This window comes from Pristiophorus japonicus, chromosome 18, assembly GCF_044704955.1.
Source record: "Pristiophorus japonicus isolate sPriJap1 chromosome 18, sPriJap1.hap1, whole genome shotgun sequence".
Classification (NCBI taxonomy): domain Eukaryota; kingdom Metazoa; phylum Chordata; class Chondrichthyes; family Pristiophoridae; genus Pristiophorus; species Pristiophorus japonicus.
The window spans coordinates 6,307,470-6,325,161 of NC_091994.1; the positions used below are offsets into that span (position 1 = coordinate 6,307,470).

The following is a 17,692-nucleotide window of genomic DNA, read 5'->3' on the forward strand; positions in this document are numbered from 1 at the left end:
GTCACTCGGTCTCTCTGGGGTCACTCTCTGGAGTTACTCTGTCTCTCTGGGGTCACTCGGTCTCTCTCGGGTCACTCGGTCTCTCTGGGGTCACTCTCTGGGGTCACTCGGTCTCTCTGGGGTCACTCGGTCTCTCTGGGGTCACTCGGTCTCTCTGGGGTCACTCGGTCTCTGGGTGTCCCGCTATCGGTTACAGTCCCCACTGCGCTGGGACCGGTGGAATTTAATGGTCCTGATTTGATGCTGATTTTGATTTGATTTTTCAGCTGGACGGTGATGATGACCTCGTGGGTGATTCCTGTGACACCAACATGGACAGGTGAGGGGGCAACTCCAGGGAGGGGTGTGGGCTTCCGACAGTATACAGTGAGCAGGAGCAGAGCAGCCCTGAGACACTAGCTATTCACAGCTCACTTACAACAATGCTCACCCTGAGCCTTCCACACACGGCCACTCAGCAGCCTGGAGCTGTGGGCTCAGTGGCAGGAGAAGGAGGAGTATGCGAGTGTGACTGAGGGTGGGTGAGGGTGTGTGAGGGTGGGTGAGGGTGAGTGTGTGTGAGTGTGAGTGAGGGTGGGTGAGGGTGAGTGTGTGTGAGTGAGGGTGTGTGAGAGTGGGTGAGGGTGTGTGTGTGTGAGGGTGGGTGAGAGTGGGTGAGGGTGTGTGTGTGTGAGGGTGGGTGAGAGTGGGTGAGGGTGAGTGTGTGGGGTGGAGTATTAATGTAACAGTGAACGGTTGGGATGTTATTTCTCTCTCCGCTCTCAGTGATGGTGATGGGCACCAGGACACCAGAGACAATTGCCCAATGGTCATTAACAGCGCCCAGCTAGACACAGACGGGGATGGACTGGGCGATGAGTGTGATGACGATGATGATAATGATGGAATTCCTGACACTGACCCTCCTGGACCAGACAATTGCCGGCTGGTAGTTAATCCAGCACAAGAAGATCGTGATGGTGAGTGGCAAATGTCCCTCTCTATCTTTGTCTCTCTCTGTCTCTCTCTCTCTCTATCTTTCTCTGTCTCTTGCTCTCTGTGTCTCTCTGTGTCTCTGTCTCTTGCACTCTCTTTCACTCTGTGTCTCTCTCTCTCTCTGTCTCTCTCGCTCTGTCTCTCTGATCACTGTCTCTCTCTGTCTCTTGCTCTCTCTCTCACTCTGTGTCTCTCTCTCTCTGTCTCTCTCGCTCTGTCTCTCTCTGATCACTGTCTCTCTCTGTCTCAGTCTCTGTCTCTCTTAGTGTCTCACACTGGAGATGGGCAGCACACTGGGGCAGGAGACAGAGGGGCACAGTATGAGGGAGTGGGGCAGAAAGAGAGGGAGGAATCGGGCTCGATGCAGAAGAGCTGGGTGCTCACAGTGGCATGTGGGCCTAAAGGAGGTTCCAGATGTTAGAGATCAGGCAGGTAGTTGGGGTTGAGGAGAAGCATTTTGAGGTTGATGCGTTGGGCGTTCAAGCACTAGATTGAGGGAGGGGGCAAGCGTGTGTGTGCGGGGGTGAGTCAGGTCGAGGGGAGGGGTGAGAGTGTGTGGGGGGGTGGTGAGACAGGTCGAGGGGGGGATGGTGAGACAGGGTGAGGGGGGAATGAGGCAGTGCGAGGGGGGGTGAGACAGGGCGTGGGGGAGGGGTGAAAGTGTGGGGGGGAGAGGGGGAGACAGGGTGAGGGGAGGGGTGAGACAGGTCGGGGGGGGGTGGTGAGACAGGGCGTGGGGGGGGTGAGACAGGGCGTGGGGGGGGTGAGACAGGGCGTGGGGGGGGTGAGACAGGGCGTGGGGAGGGGTGAGACAGGGCGTGGGGAGGGGTGAGACAGGGCGAGGGGGGATGAGACAGGGCGTGGGGAGGTGTGAGACAGGGCGTGGGGAGGGGTGAGACAGTGCGGGAGGGGTGAGACAGGGCGAGGGGGGGTGAGACAGGGCGTGGGGAGGGGTGAGACAGGGCGTGGGGAGGGGTGATTCAGGGCGTGGGGGGGGTGAGACAGGGCGTGGGGAGGTGTGAGACAGGGCGTGGGGAGGGGTGAGACAGTGCGGGAGGGGTGAGACAGGGCGAGGGGGGATGAGACAGGGCATGGGGGGGTGAGACAGGGCGAGGGGGCTTGCAGTGTATGTCGGGTGATGTAGCGAGGAGTCATGTTTGGAGCTGGCAGAAGCTTCAGTGAGAGGCTGAGGAACAGTGGGAGTGAGGTAAGAATGGGGGAACTTTCATGCTGATAGGGCCGTGGGGAGAGAGGGGGGCAGTGGGATTAGTTTGGGATTGATACAGGGCTATTGGTGGGGGGGGGGGAGCGCGGGGCAGTGGGATTAGTGTGGGATTGATACAGGGCTATGGGGAGAGAGCGGGGCAGTGGGATTACTGTGGGATTGATACAGGGCTATGGGGAGAGAGCGGGGCAGTGGGATTAGTGTGGGATTGATACAGGGCTATGGGGAGAGAGCGGGGCAGTGGGATTAGTGTGGGATTGATACAGGGCTATGGGGAGAGAGCGGGGCAGTGGGATTACTGTGGGATTGATACAGGGCTATGGGGAGAGAGCGGGGCAGTGGGATTACTGTGGGATTGATACAGGGCTATGGGGAGAGAGTGGGGCAGTGGGATTACTGTGGGATTGATACAGGGCTATGGGGAGAGAGCGGGGCAGTGGGATTAGTTTGGGATTGATACAGGGCTATGGGGAGAGCGCGGGGCAGTGGGATTAGTTTGGGGATTGATACAGGGCTATGGGGAGAGAGCGGGGCAGTGGGATTAGTTTGGGATTGATACAGGGCTATGGGGAGAGAGCGGGGCAGTGGGATTAGTTTGTTGATTGATACAGGGCTATGGGGAGAGAGCGGGGCAGTGGGATTAGTTTGGGATTGATACAGGGCTATGGGGAGAGAGCGGGGCAGTGGGATTAGTTTGGGGATTGATACAGGGCTATGGGGAGAGAGCGGGGCAGTGGGATTAGTTTGGGGATTGATACAGGGCTATGGGGAGAGAGCGGGGCAGTGGGATTAGCATAGTGCCAACAGAGACACAATGGTCAGGTCAGGAATAACTATGAGATGGTTGGAAGCGCTGAGTTAATGCGAGGTCACTCAGAGAAACGTGTTGTGTGAAATGTCTGACAGGTGATGGGCTGGGCGATATCTGCGAAGGTGATTTTGATGACGATAAGGTGATTGATGTCATCGATGCTTGTCCTGAGAATGCCCAGATTACGCTCACTGATTTCCGAGCCTATCAGACGGTGGTCCTGGACCCTGAGGGAGATGCACAGATTGATCCGAACTGGGTCGTCCTAAACCAGGTACCTCTCCTGTCAGTATAAGACCCACCCTGAGAGCGTGTCCTGTCAGTATAAGACCTACCATGAGAACCTCTCCTGTCAGTATAAGACCCACCCTGAGAACCTCTCCTGTCAGTATAAGACCCACCCTGAGAACCTCTCCTGTCAGTATAAGACCCACCCTGAGAGCGTGTCCTGTCAGTATAAGACCCACCCTGAGAACCTCTCCTGTCAGTATAAGACCCACCCTGAGAACCTCTCCTGTCAGTATAAGACCCACCCTGAGAACCTCTCCTGTCAGTATAAGACCCACCCTGAGAACCTCTCCTGTCAGTATAAGACCCACCCTGAGAACCTCTCCTGTCAGTATAAGACCCACCCTGAGAACCTCTCCTGTCAGTATAAGACCCACCCTGAGAACCTCTCCTGTCAGTATAAGACCCACCCTGAGAACCTCTCCTGTCAGTATAAGACCCACCCTGAGAACCTCTCCTGTCAGTATAAGACACACCCTGAGATCGTGTCCTGTCAGTATAAGACCCACCCTGAGAACCTCTCCTGTCAGTATAAGACCCACCCTGAGAACCTCTCCTGTCAGTATAAGACCCACCCTGAGAACCTCTCCTGTCAGTATAAGACCCACCCTGAGAACCTCTCCTGTCAGTATAAGACCCACCCTGAGAACCTCTCCTGTCAGTATAAGACCCACCCTGAGATCGTGTCCTGTCAGTATAAGACCCACCCTGAGAACCTCTCCTGTCAGTATAAGACCCACCCTGAGAACCTCTCCTGTCAGTATAAGACCCACCCTGAGATCGCCTGGCTTTACTGACAGACAGATTTCTCCACTTGTGGCCGGGAGGGAGGCCGACTTGTGTTTATTTAAAGAGCCTGAGCCCTTGTCTGAAAATGTTTTAAACTGCCTCACGTACAATGACCTTACCCACTGCTGAAATAACCATGGTTAGGCTCAAGTCCATCATAAGAGCATAAGAAATAGGAACAGGAGTCGGCCATTTGACCCTTTGAGCCTGCTCCACCATTCAATAAGATGACGGCTGATCTGACCATGGACTCAGCTCCACTTTCCTGCCCGTTCCCCATAACCCTTTACTCCCTTATCGCTCAAAGTCTATCTCTGCCTTAAATATATCCAAGCTCTCTGGAGCAGAGAATTCCACAGATTTACAACCCTCTGAGAGAATAAATTTCTCCTCATCTCAGTTTTAAATGGGCGGCCCCTTAGTCGAAGACTATGTCCCCTAGTTTCCCCTACGAGTGGAAATATCCTCTCTGCATCCAGCTTGTCGAGCCCCCTCATTGTCTTTTTAAGTTTCAGTAAGATCATCTCTCATTCTTCTGAACTCCAATGAGTATAGGCCCAACCGACTCAACCTTTCCTCATAAGTCAACCCCCTCATTTCCAGAATCAACCAGTGAACCTTCTCTGAACAGCCTCCAATGCAAGTATATCCTTCCTTAAATACTGAGACCAAAACTGCACGCAGTACTCCAGGTGTGGCCTCACCAATACCCTGTACAGTTGTAGCAGGACTTCCCTACTTTTATACTCTATCCCCCTTGCAATAAAGGCCAACGTTCTATTTGCTTTCCTGATCACTTGCTGTACGTGCATACTCACTTTTTGTGTTTCATGCACAAGGACCCCCAGGTCTCTCTGTACTGCAGCATTTTGCAACTTTTCTCCAATGAAATTGTAATTTCCTTTTTTATTATTTCTGCCAAAGTGGATAATCTCACATTTTCCCACATTATACTCCATCTGCCAAATTTTTGCCCACTCATTTGGTCTGTCTATATCCCTTTGCTGATTTTTGTGTCCTCCTCACAACTTGCTTTCCCATTCATCAACTTCAGTTAATCTGTAATGATGACCCTGACACTGCGCAATGTCCAACTCAGACATGTCTATCTGACAGATTTAGTTTGAGGCTGTTAATTTGAAAGATTATTTATGGTAGAGTTTGCAGTTCACAGTAACTGTTTCCAGCTGACTGACTGATGTGGTGAGGGTAAAATATCAACCGTATGATCTTTGCAAGTCTCTGACATCACACCAATGCCCTTTAAGGCCTGTGCAGCTCCGACTGACACAAGCATTCCAGATATGTAACAAGTTTGATTTGAAAAGGTTTGTGAGTTATTTTCAAGATGTGTTGCAGTGTTGTCTCACTCCTGGTTAATGTGATATTGCAGGGGATGGAGATTGTGCAGACAATGAATAGTGACCCAGGTCTCGCTGTGGGTAAGAACTTTCATCTTTTAATATTTTTAACTGAAGAAGAGATTGCTCAGTGGTTGAATCAATACTATACTGCCCTGGGAGTGTTTGATGGGACAGTGTAGAGGGAGCTTTACTCTGTATCTAACCCCGTTCTGTACCTGCCCTGGGAGTGTTTGATGGGACAGTGTAGAGGGAGCTTTACTCTGTATCTAACCCCGTGCTGTACCTGCCCTGGGAGTGTTTGATGGGACAGTGTAGAGGGAGCTTTACTCTGTATCTAACCCCGTGCTGTACCTGCCCTGGGAGTGTTTGATGGGACAGTGTAGAGGGAGCTTTACTCTGTATCTAACCCCCTGTACCTGCCCTGGGAGTGTTTGATGGGACAGTGTAGAGGGAGCTTTACTCTGTATCTAACCCCGTGCTGTACCTGCCCTGGGAGTGTTTGATGGGACAGTGTAGAGGGAGCTTTACTCTGTATCTAACCCCGTGCTGTACCTGCCCTGGGAGTGTTTGATGGGACAGTGTAGAGGGAGCTTTACTCTGTATCTAACCCGTGCTGTGTGATGAAGGAGTTGCTGCCTGGCATCCATACATCGCGGGTGTACTCGCCTCTCCCTCAGACATTGTTGCTCCTCCACTTTACAGCTGCGGTGTCGAGACAGAGACGATACAGGGACCGACCTTTCCCCCCCGACCCTTTGCTCCCCCACCGGATCCTCCGCCCCACTCTTCCCCCCGACCCCTCCCTCCCCGACCCGATACAACCCCCCGGCCCTTAGTGACCCCGACATTGTTCAATATTTATTCTGTGTCCTGTGCCTTCTCCACAGGTTACACGGCCTTTAACGGTGTGGATTTTGAAGGAACGTTTCACGTGAACACGGAGACTGATGATGATTATGCTGGATTTATCTTCGGCTATCAGGACAGCTCCAGCTTCTACGTGGTGATGTGGAAACAGACCGAGCAAACGTACTGGCAGGCCAATCCCTTCCGCGCTGTGGCCGACCCTGGAATCCAGCTCAAGGTGGGTGAGCGCCTCTATCCACAATCTGCACATCACCGGGCCCAGCCCACAGGCCGGAGACACGTCCCCTCCCCTCCCCTCCCCCACCGCTTCCTCACCCCCTCCCTGTCACGCCCTCCCACCCTACCCCCCTCCCCTCTGCCTCACATCCCCTCCCCACCTCCTTCACATCCGCTCCCCGCCCCCATCCCCTCACCTCCCCTCCCCACCTCCCCTCAACTCACCTCCCCACTCCCTCATCGCCCCTCCCCCTACGTCCCATCAGCCCCTCCCCACGTCACCACCTCCCCCTCCACCCCCGGTTAAATGTAACAATGCCTCCCTGCTTTTGTGGAGGGGGCGCGGGGCGAGGGGAGGCACAGGGAGAGGGTAGGTGAGGGGGGCACGGGGCAAGGGAAGGGGGGGCTCAGGGAGAGGGGGGAGGAGAGGGGAGAGGGGCGGTGAGGAGAGGAGGTAAGTGGGGAAGGGGAGGGGTGGGGGGGGTAGAGGGGCGTTGCACAGTGTCAAGGTGACATGCTTTCGATCTGCGGATGAAGAATCCTTTGCTGGTGAGCTATAATCGATACTGATCGCCTGTGCACTGCCTGTAAGGGGTTGTGCTTTACCGTATCATTGACATGTTTCAATATTTCCTGGCCCTCAAACTTGTAATTGAGGTAAAGGGTTTGTGATAATCCTCTCCAAACCCCACAGATCCCTGTACTGATGGAATATCTCACTCTGCTGTACACAGGCGGTGAAATCTCAGACTGGCCCCGGGCAACATCTGCGCAATGCACTCTGGCACACCGGGGACACCAGTGATCAGGTCCGACTCCTGTGGAAAGACCCTCGGAACGTTGGGTGGAAAGACAAGACTTCGTATCGCTGGTTCCTGCAGCACCGGCCACAGGTCGGATACATCAGGTGGGCACCATCTCCCGGGGGTCAGGAGTCAGGGGTCAGTCTCATCGGGAGCAGGGGCCGCACTCTCCCCGGGGGTTAGGTGTCACAGTCTCCCCAGGGTTTCAGGGTCACAGTCTGCCCAGGGGTCAGGTGTCACAGTCTACCCAGGGTCAGGGGTCACAGTCTACCCAGGGGTCGCAGTCTCCCCGGGGGTCAAGGGTCGCACTCTCCCCAGGGATAGAAACATAGAAAATAGGTGCAGGAGTAGGCCATTCGGCCCTTCTAGCCTGCACCGCCATTCAATGAGTTCATGGCTGAACATGCAACTTCAGTACCCCATTCCTGCTTTCTCTCCATACCTCTTGATCCCCCGAGTAGTAAGGACTACATCTAACTCCTTTTTGAATATATTTAGTGAATTGGCCTCAACAACTTTCTCTGGTAGAGAATTCCACAGGTTCACCACTCTCTGGGTGAAGAAGTTTCTCCTCATCTCGGTCCTAAATGGCTTACCCCTTATCCTTAGACTGTGACCCCTGGTTCTGGACTTCCCCAACATTGGGAACATTCTTCCTGCATCTAACCTGTCTAAACCCATCAGAATTTTAAACGTTTCTATGAGGTCCCCTCTCATTCTTCTGAACTTCAGTGAATACAAGCCCAGATGATCCAGTCTTTCTTGATAGGTCAGTCCCGCCATCCCGGGAATCAGTCTGGTGAACCTTCGCTGCACTCCCTCAATAGCAAGAATGTCCTTCCTCAGGTTAGGAGACCAAAAATGTACACAATACTCCAGGTGTGGCCTCACCAAGGCCCTGTACAACTGTAGCAACACCTCCCTGCCCCTGTACTCAAATCCCCTCACTATAAAGGCCAACATGCCATTTGCTTTCTTAACCGCCTGCTGTACCTGCATGCCAACCTTCAATGACTGATGTACCATGACACCCAGGTCTCGTTGCACCTCCCCTTTTCCTAATCTGTCACCATTCAGATAATAGTCTGTCTCTCTGTTTTTACCACCAAAGTGGATAACCTCACATTTATCCACATTATACTTCATCTGCCATGCATTTGCCCACTCACCTAACCTATCCAAGTCGCTCTGCAGCCTCATAGCATCCTCCTCGCAGCTCACACTGCCACCTAACTTAGTGTCATCCGCAAATTTGGAGATACTACATTTAATCCCCTCGTCTAAATCATTAATGTACAGTGTAAACAGCTGGGGCCCCAGCACAGAACCTTGCGGTACCCCACTAGTCACCGCCTGCCATTCTGAAAAGTACCCATTTACTCCTACTCTTTGCTTCCTGTCTGACAACCAGTTCTCGATCCATGTCAGCACACTACCCCCAATCCCATGTGCTTTAACTTTGCACATTAATCTCTTGTGTGGGACCTTGTCGAAAGCCTTCTGAAAGTCCAAATATACCAAATCAACTGGTTCTCCCTTGTCCACTCTACTGGAAACATCCTCAAAAAATTCCAGAAGATTTGTCAAGCATGATTTCCCTTTCACAAATCCATGCTGACTTGCACCTATCATGTCACCTCTTTCCAAATGCGCTGCTATGACATCCTTAATAATTGATTCCATCATCTTACCCACTACCGATGTCAGGCTGACCGGTCTATAATTCCCTGTTTTCTCTCTCCTTTTTTAAAAAGTGGGGTTACATTGGCTACCCTCCACTCGATAGGAACTGATCCAGAGTCAATGGAATGTTGGAAAATGACTGTCAATGCATCCGCTATTTCCAAGGCCACCTCCTTAAGTACTCTGGGATGCAGTCCATCAGGCTTTGGGGATTTATCAGCTTTCAATCCCATCAATTTCCCCAACACAATTTCCTGACTAATAAGGATTTCCCTCAGTTCCTCCTCCTTACTAGATCCTCCGACCCCTTTTATATCCGGAAGGTTGTTAGTGTCCTCCTTAGTGAATACCGAACCAAAGTACTTGTTCAATTGGTCCGCCATTTCTTTGTTCCCCGTTATGACTTCCCCTGATTCTGACTGCAGGGGACCTACGTTTGTCTTTACTAACCTTTTTCTCTTTACATATCTATAGAAACTTTTGCAATCCGTCTTAATGTTCCCTGCAAGCTTCTTCTCGTACTCCATTTTCCCTGCCCTAATCAAACCCTTGGTCCTCCTCTGCTGAGTTCTAAATTTCTCCCAGTCTCCGGGTTTGCTGCTATTTCTGGCCAATTTGTATGCCACTTCCTTGACTTTAATGCTATCCCTGATTTCCCTTGATAGGCACAGTTGAGCCACCTTTCCTTTTTTATTTTTACGCCAGACAGGAATGTACAATTGTTGTAGTTCATCCATGCGGTCTCTAAATGTCTGTCATTGCCCATCCACAGTCAACCCCTTAAGTATCATTCGCCAATCAATCCTAGCCAATTCACGCCTCAAAGCTTCAAAGTTACCCTTCTTTAAGTTCTGGACCATGGTCTCTGAATTAACTGTTTCATTCTCCATCCTAATGCAGAATCCCACCATATTATGGTCACTGTTCCCCAAGGGGCCTCGCACAACGAGATTGCTAATTAATCCTCTCTCATTACACAACACCCAGTCTAAGATGGCCTCCCCCCTAGTTGATTCCTCGACATATTGGTCTAGAAAACCATCCCTTATGCACTCCAGGAAATTCTCCTCCACTGTATTGCTTCCAGTTTGGTTAACCCAATCTATGTGCATATTAAAGTCACCCATTATAACTGCTGCACCCTTATTGCATGCACCCCTAATTTCCTGTTTGATGCCCTCCCCAACATCACTACTACTGTTTGGAGGTCTGTACACAACTCCCACTAACTTTTTTGCCCTTTGGTGTTCTGCAGCTCTACCCATATAGATTCCACATCATCCAAGCTAATGTCCTTCCTAACTATTGCATTAATCTCATCTTTAACCAGCAATGCTACCCCACCTCCTTTTCCTTTTATTCTATCCTTCCTGAATGTTGAATACCCCTGGATGTTGAGTTCCCAGCCCTGATCATCCTGGAGCCACCTCTCCGTAATCCCAATCACATCATATTTGTTAACATCTATTTGCACAGTTAATTCATCCACCTTATTACAGATACTCCTTGCATTAAGACACAAAGCCTTCAGGCTTGTTTTTTTAACACCCTTTGTCCTTTTAGAATTTTGCTGTACAGTGGCCCTTTTTGTTCGTTGTCTTGGGTTTCTCCGCCCTCCACTTTTCCTCATCTCCTTTCTTTCTTTTGCTTTTGTCTCCTTTTTGTCTCCCTCTGTCTCCTGCATTGGTTCCCATCCCCTTGCCATATTAGTTTAACTCCTCCCCAACAGCACTAGCAAACACTCCCCCTAGGACATTGGTTCCGGTCCTGCCCAGGTGCAGACCGTCCGGTTTGTACTGGTCCCACCTCCCCCAGAACCGGTTCCAATGCCCCAGGAATTTGAATCCCTCCTCCTGCACCACTGCTCAAGCCACGTATTCATCTGCGCTATCCTCCGATTCCTACTCTGACTAGCACGTGGCACTGGTAGCAATCCCGAGATTACTACTTTTGAGGTCCTACTTTTTAATTTAGCTCCTAGCTCCTTAAATTCGTTTTGTAGGACCTCATCCCTTTTTTTACCTATATAGTTGGTACCAATGTGCACCACGACAACTGGCTGTTCTCCCACCCTTTTGAGAATGTCCTGCACCCGCTCCGAGACATCCTTGACCCTTGCACCAGGGAGGCAACATACCATCCTGGAGTCTCGGTTGCGGCCGCAGAAACGCCTATCTATTCCCCTTACAATTGAATCCCCTATCACTATCGCTCTCCCACTCTTTTTCCTGCCCTCCTGTGCAACAGAGCCAGCCACGGTGCCATGAACTTGGCTGCTGCTGCCCTCCCCTGATGAGTCAACCCCCCCAACAGTACCCAAAGCAGTGTATCTGTTTTGCAGGGGGATGACCACAGGGGACCCCTGCACTACCTTCCTTGCACTGCTCTTCCTGGTGGTCTTCCATTCCCTATCTGGCTGTGGACCCTTTCCCTGCGGTACGACCAACTCGCTACACGTGCTACTCACGTCATTCTCAGCATCGTGGATGCTCCAGAGTGAATCCACCCTCAGCTCCAATTCCGCAACGCGGTCCGTCAGGAGCTGGAGGCGGATACACTTCCCGCACACGTAGTCGTCAGGGACACCGGAAGTGTCCCTGAGTACCCACATGGTACAGGAGGAGCATATCATGTGACCGAGCTCTCCTGCCATGACTTAACCCTTAGATAAGCAACAACAATGCTAAAGTTTACTCACTGTTATAGAAGAGAAACAAGAAAAACTACTCACCAATCACCAGCCAATCACTTATCCCCTTGGCTGTGACTTCACCTTTCTGTTTCTTTCTACTTCTTTTTTGCCTTTTCCCTGTAGCTGCACAAGTCACGCCTCTCGCTGCCACCTCTTGCTGACCCCGGGCCTTTTATAGGCCGCTCCGACACCACGCACTCCCGTGGATCAAGGGGCGCAGCCTCCCCTCGGGTCAGGGGGTCACGGTCTCCCCTCAAGTCAGGGGTCACAGTCTCCCCTCGGGTCAGGGGGTCACGGTCTCCCCTCAAGTCAGGGGTCACAGTCTCCCCTCGGGTCAGGGGGTCACAGTCTCCCCTCAAGTCAGGAGTCACAGTCTCCCCTCGGGTCAGGGGGTCACGGTCTCCCCTCAAGTCAGGGGTCACAGTCTCCCCTCGGGTCAGGGGGTCACAGTCTCCCTTCAAGTCAGGGGTCACAGTCTCCCCTCGGGTCAGGGGGTCACAGTCTCCCCTCAAGTCAGGGGTCACAGTCTCCCCTCGGGTCAGGGGAGGGCGAACTCCTTGCCTCCACCACACAGACTGGGACCTGGCTAGGGGGGTGGGGGGGGGGAGGTGGGTTGTACCATTCAATGTGCATCAGTCAGGGGGGTGGGAGGTGTGCAGAAAGTGGGTGATGCCCTTGAGCACCTGTTACTTCATCTCTCACCCCTCCCCCTTTACCCATCCACCCAACCCCTCTTCCCCCCCACCCCAACACCACCCCGCTACCCCACCATCACCACCCACTGATCCTCTGGTTTTGTCCCCGCAGAGTGCGTCTGTATGAAGGGCCGGAGATCGTAGCGGATTCACGGACAATCATCGACACCACGATGCGTGGAGGGAGACTCGGCGTCTTCTGCTTCTCACAGGAAAATATCATCTGGGCAAATCTACGCTACCGCTGCAACGGTGAGGGGGGAGCCAGAGTGGCGAGGGGGTGGGGGGGTGCGAGAGAGGTGGCGAGGTGGGGACAAGGGGGTGCCAGAGCCACGAGGGCGGGCGAGGGGGTGGGGGGGGGGGGGAGAGCAACGAGGGTGGTGGGGGCGAAAGCGGCAAGGGCACAGGGTGAGGGGGTGATGGCTGAAGGGGGCACAGGGTGTGGGGTGGGTCACTATCCCGACCTGACAGCGGGAGTTGCGATGATGAAGCCGGATTGTAACCTGTGGGGGAGCCGAGAGGTTGAGGGCCCAAGTACAGAAATCATTAAAAGCCAACGGTCAGGTACAAACATAATTGAAAAGGCGAATGGAATGTTTGGACTCTCGGGAAATGGGATATGGGGATCGGGCAGGAGAGTGGAGTTGAGGTCAAAAATTAGTCGTGATCTTATTGAATGGCGGAGCAGGCTCGAGGGAACATAGGAGCAGGAATAGGCCATCAAGCCAGAGATCGATACATTTTCAGACATTAAGGATTCCCATAATATCTGAAAATCTATCGATCTCTGTCTTGAACATACTCAACAGCCTCCACAGCCCTCTGGGGCAGAGAATTCCAAAGACTCACCCGCCGCTGAGTGAAGAAATTTCTCCTCATCTCAGTCTTAAATGGCCGACCCCTTATTGTGAGACTGTGACCCCTGGTCCTAGACTCCCCAGCCCGGGGGGAAACATCCTCCCGGCATCTACCCTGTCAGGCCCTGAGAGAATTTTATATGTTTCAATGAGATCACCTCTGTCCACATGATGTATCTGATCCCCCTCCTCCGCTGGGAATGTCAGTCAACAGGACTAGACCCTGAGGATCAGTGGTGTTGCTACAGCCCATGTGTCCCACACACTCTGCTCTGTCCTACACACTGTCTGCACTGTCCCACACACTGTCTGCTCTGTCCCACACACTGTCTGCTCTGTCCCACACACTGCTCTGTCCCACACACTGTCTGCTCTGTCCCACACACTGCACTGTCCCACACACTGTCTGCTCTGTCCCCACACACTGTCTGCCCTGTCCCACACACTGTCTGCACTGTCCCCACACACTGCTCTGTCCCACACACTGTCTGCACTGTCCCCAATACACTGTCTGCTCTGTCCCACACACTGTCTGCACTGTCCCCACACACTGTCTGCACTGTCCCCACACACTGCTCTGTCCCACACACTGTCTGCACTGTCCCACAAACTGTCTGCCCTGTCCCACACACTGTCTGCACTGTCCCCACACACTGACCTGTCCCACACACTGTCTGCCCTGTCCCACACACTGTCTGCTCTGTCCCCACACACTGTCTGCTCTGTCCCCACACACAGTCTGCACTGTCCCACACACTGCTCTGTCCCACACACTGTCTGCACTGTCCCCACACACTGCTCTGTCCCGTCCCCACACACTGCTCTGTCCCACACACTGTCTGCTCTGTCCCACACACTGTCTGCTCTGTCCCCACACACTGTCTGCCCTGTCCCACACACTGTCTGCACTGTCCCCACACACTGCTCTGTCCCACACACTGTCTGCACTGTCCCCACACACTGTCTGCACTGTCCCACACACTGTCTGCCCTGTCCCACACACTGTCTGCACTGTCCCTACACACTGCTCTGTCCCACACACTGTCTGCCCTGTCCCACACAATGTCTGCTCTGTCCCCACACACTGTCTGCTCTGTCCCACACACTGCTCTGTCCCCACACACTGTCTGCTCTGTCCCACACACTGCTCTGTCCCCACACACTGTCTGCTCTGTCCCACACACTGCTCTGTCCCCACACACTGTCTGCTCTGTCCCACACACTGCTCTGTCCCACACACTGTCTGCACTGTCCCTACACACTGCTCTGTCCCACACACTGTCTGCCCTGTCCCCACACACTGTCTGCTCTGTCCCACACACTGTCTGCCCTGTCCCACACACTGTCTGCTCTGTCCCACACACTGTCTGCCCTGTCCCACACACTGTCTGCTCTGTCCCACACACTGTCTGCACTGTCCCCACACACTGCTCTGTCCCACACACTGTCTGCTCTGTCCCCACACACTACTCTGTCCCACACACTGTCTGCTCTGTCCCCACACACTGCTCTGTCCCACACACTGTCTGCTCTGTCCCCACACACTGCACTGTCCCACACACTGTCTGCCCTGTCCCATGCACTGTCTGCCCTGTCCCCACACACTGTCTGCCCTGTCCCACACACTGTCTGCTCTGTCCCACACACTGTCTGCTCTGCCCCACACACTGTCTGCTCTGCCCCACACACTGTCTGCACTGTCCCACACACTGTCTGCTCTGTCCCACACACTGTCTGCACTGTCCCACACACTGTCTGCACTGTCCCACACACTTTCTGCTCTGTCCCACACACTGTCTGCACTGTCCCCACACACTGTCTGCACTGTCCCACACACTGTCTGCACTGTCCCACACAGTGCTCTGTCCCACACACTGCCCTGTCCCACACACTGTCTGCTCTGTCCCACACACTGTCTGCTCTGTCCCACACACTGTCTGCCCTGTCCCACACACTGTCTGCTCTGTCCCACACACTGTCTGCACTGTCCCCACACACTGCTCTGTCCCACACACTGTCTGCTCTGTCCCCACACACTGCACTGTCCCACACACTGTCTGCCCTGTCCCACACACTGTCTGCACTGTCCCCACACACTGCTCTGTCCCACACACTGTCTGCTCTGTCCCCACACACTGCTCTGTCCCACACACTGTCTGCTCTGTCCCCACACACTGCACTGTCCCACACACTGTCTGCCCTGTCCCACACACTGTCTGCCCTGTCCCACACACTGTCTGCTCTGTCCCACACACTGTCTGCACTGTCCCACACACTGTCTGCACTGTCCCACACACTGCTCTGTCCCACACACTGTCTGCACTGTCCCCACACACTGTCTGCACTGTCCCACACACTGTCTGCTCTGTCCCACACACTGTCTGCCCTGTCCCACACACTGTCTGCACTGTCCCCACACACTGCTCTGTCCCACACACTGTCTGCCCTGTCCCACACACTGTCTGCCCTGTCCCACACACTGTCTGCACTGTCCCCACACACTGCTCTGTCCCACACACTGTCTGCTCTGTCCCCACACACTACTCTGTCCCACACACTGTCTGCCCTGTCCCATGCACTGTCTGCCCTGTCCCCACACACTGTCTGCCCTGTCCCACACACTGTCTGCCCTGTCCCACACACTGTCTGCACTGTCCCACACACTGTCTGCTCTGCCCCACACACTGTCTGCACTGTCCCACACACTGTCTGCTCTGTCCCACACACTGTCTGCTCTGCCCCACACACTGTCTGCACTGTCCCACACACTGTCTGCTCTGTCCCACACACTGTCTGCACTGTCCCACACACTGTCTGCACTGTCCCACACACTTTCTGCTCTGTCCCACACACTGTCTGCACTGTCCCACACACTGTCTGCACTGTCCCCACACACTGTCTGCACTGTCCCACACACTGTCTGCACTGTCCCACACAGTGCTCTGTCCCACACACTGCCCTGTCCCACACACTGTCTGCTGTGTCCCACACACTGTCTGCTCTGTCCCACACACTGTCTGCTCTGTCCCACACACTGTCTGCACTGTCCCCACACACTGCTCTGTCCCACACACTGTCTGCTCTGTCCCCACATACTACTCTGTCCCACACACTGTCTGCACTGTCCCCACACACTGCTCTGTCCCACACACTGTCTGCTCTGTCCCCACACACTGCTCTGTCCCACACACTGTCTGCTCTGTCCCCACACACTGCACTGTCCCACACACTGTCTGCCCTGTCCCACGCACTGTCTGCCCTGTCCCCACACACTGTCTGCCCTGTCCCACACACTGTCTGCCCTGTCCCACACACTGTCTGCTCTGTCCCACACACTGTCTGCACTGTCCCACACACTGTCTGCACTGTCCCACACACTGTCTGCTCTGTCCCACACACTGTCTGCACTGTCCCACACACTGTCTGCACTGTCCCACACACTTTCTGCTCTGTCCCACACACTGTCTGCACTGTCCCACACACTGTCTGCACTGTCCCACACACTGCTCTGTCCCACACACTGTCTGCTCTGTCCCACACACTGTCTGCACTGTCCCACACACTGTCTGCACTGTCCCACACACTGTCTGCACTGTCCCACACACTGTCTGCTCTGTCCCACACACTGTCTGCACTGTCCCACACACTGTCTGCACTGTCCCACACACTTTCTGCTCTGTCCCACACACTGTCTGCACTGTCCCACACACTGTCTGCACTGTCCCACACACTGCTCTGTCCCACACACTGTCTGCTCTGTCCCACACACTGTCTGCACTGTCCCACACACTGTCTGCACCGTCCCACACACTGTCTGCACTGTCCCCACACACTGTCTGCACTGTCCCACACACTGTCTGCACTGTCCCACACACTCCTGATCCAAGGGCCAGGCTGCTTCTACCAAGACAAACATGGAGCCCAAGGAGAGGTGGCTTTTGCCCATTTTCTCTCATTTCCCTCAAGAAGCGCTCGCTGCCACACTGCAATGGGTGCAGTGCCATACAGTCATCGTCTGGGAGTGGGTTGTTCGAACTCCCCCTATCCTGCTCACTCAAACGCCCTCTGCCCTGCCCTTCTCCCACCACCTCTGCTCTGCCTCTCTCCTCCCCTCCCCATCACTTCTCTGCCCCTCCCCATCACTTCTCCCCCCCCCCATCACTTCTCCCCCCCCCCATCACTTCTCTCCCCCCCCATCACTTCTCCCCCCCGCCCCCCATCACTTCTCCCCCCCCCATCACTTCTCTCCCCCCCCATCACTTCTCCCCCCCGCCCCCCATCACTTCTCCCCCCCCCATCACTTCTCCCCCCCGCCCCCCCATCACTTCTCCCCCCCGCCCCCCCATCACTTCTCCCCCCCGCCCCCCCATCACTTCTCCCCCCCCACCTCCTGTCCTCTCGTTTCTGGCCTACTTTAATTGCCTGGC

General features: G+C 54.1%; 1 protein-coding gene across 5 annotated transcripts in view; it reads left to right on the forward strand.

The window, feature by feature from the left end:
- Nucleotides 1-17,692, forward strand: part of comp (cartilage oligomeric matrix protein) — a 136,523-nt gene that overhangs the window by 117,104 nt on the left and 1,727 nt on the right. For all 5 annotated transcript variants that reach the window (XM_070859602.1, XM_070859598.1, XM_070859600.1 and 2 more), the window contains 7 exons: nucleotides 267-319; nucleotides 766-959; nucleotides 3,107-3,285; nucleotides 5,482-5,530; nucleotides 6,340-6,536; nucleotides 7,270-7,442; nucleotides 12,521-12,660. In XM_070859602.1, coding sequence (XP_070715703.1) covers nucleotides 267-319; nucleotides 766-959; nucleotides 3,107-3,285; nucleotides 5,482-5,530; nucleotides 6,340-6,536; nucleotides 7,270-7,442; nucleotides 12,521-12,660 — 985 coding nt within the window. The remainder of the gene's footprint in view (nucleotides 1-266; nucleotides 320-765; nucleotides 960-3,106; nucleotides 3,286-5,481; nucleotides 5,531-6,339; nucleotides 6,537-7,269; nucleotides 7,443-12,520; nucleotides 12,661-17,692) is intronic.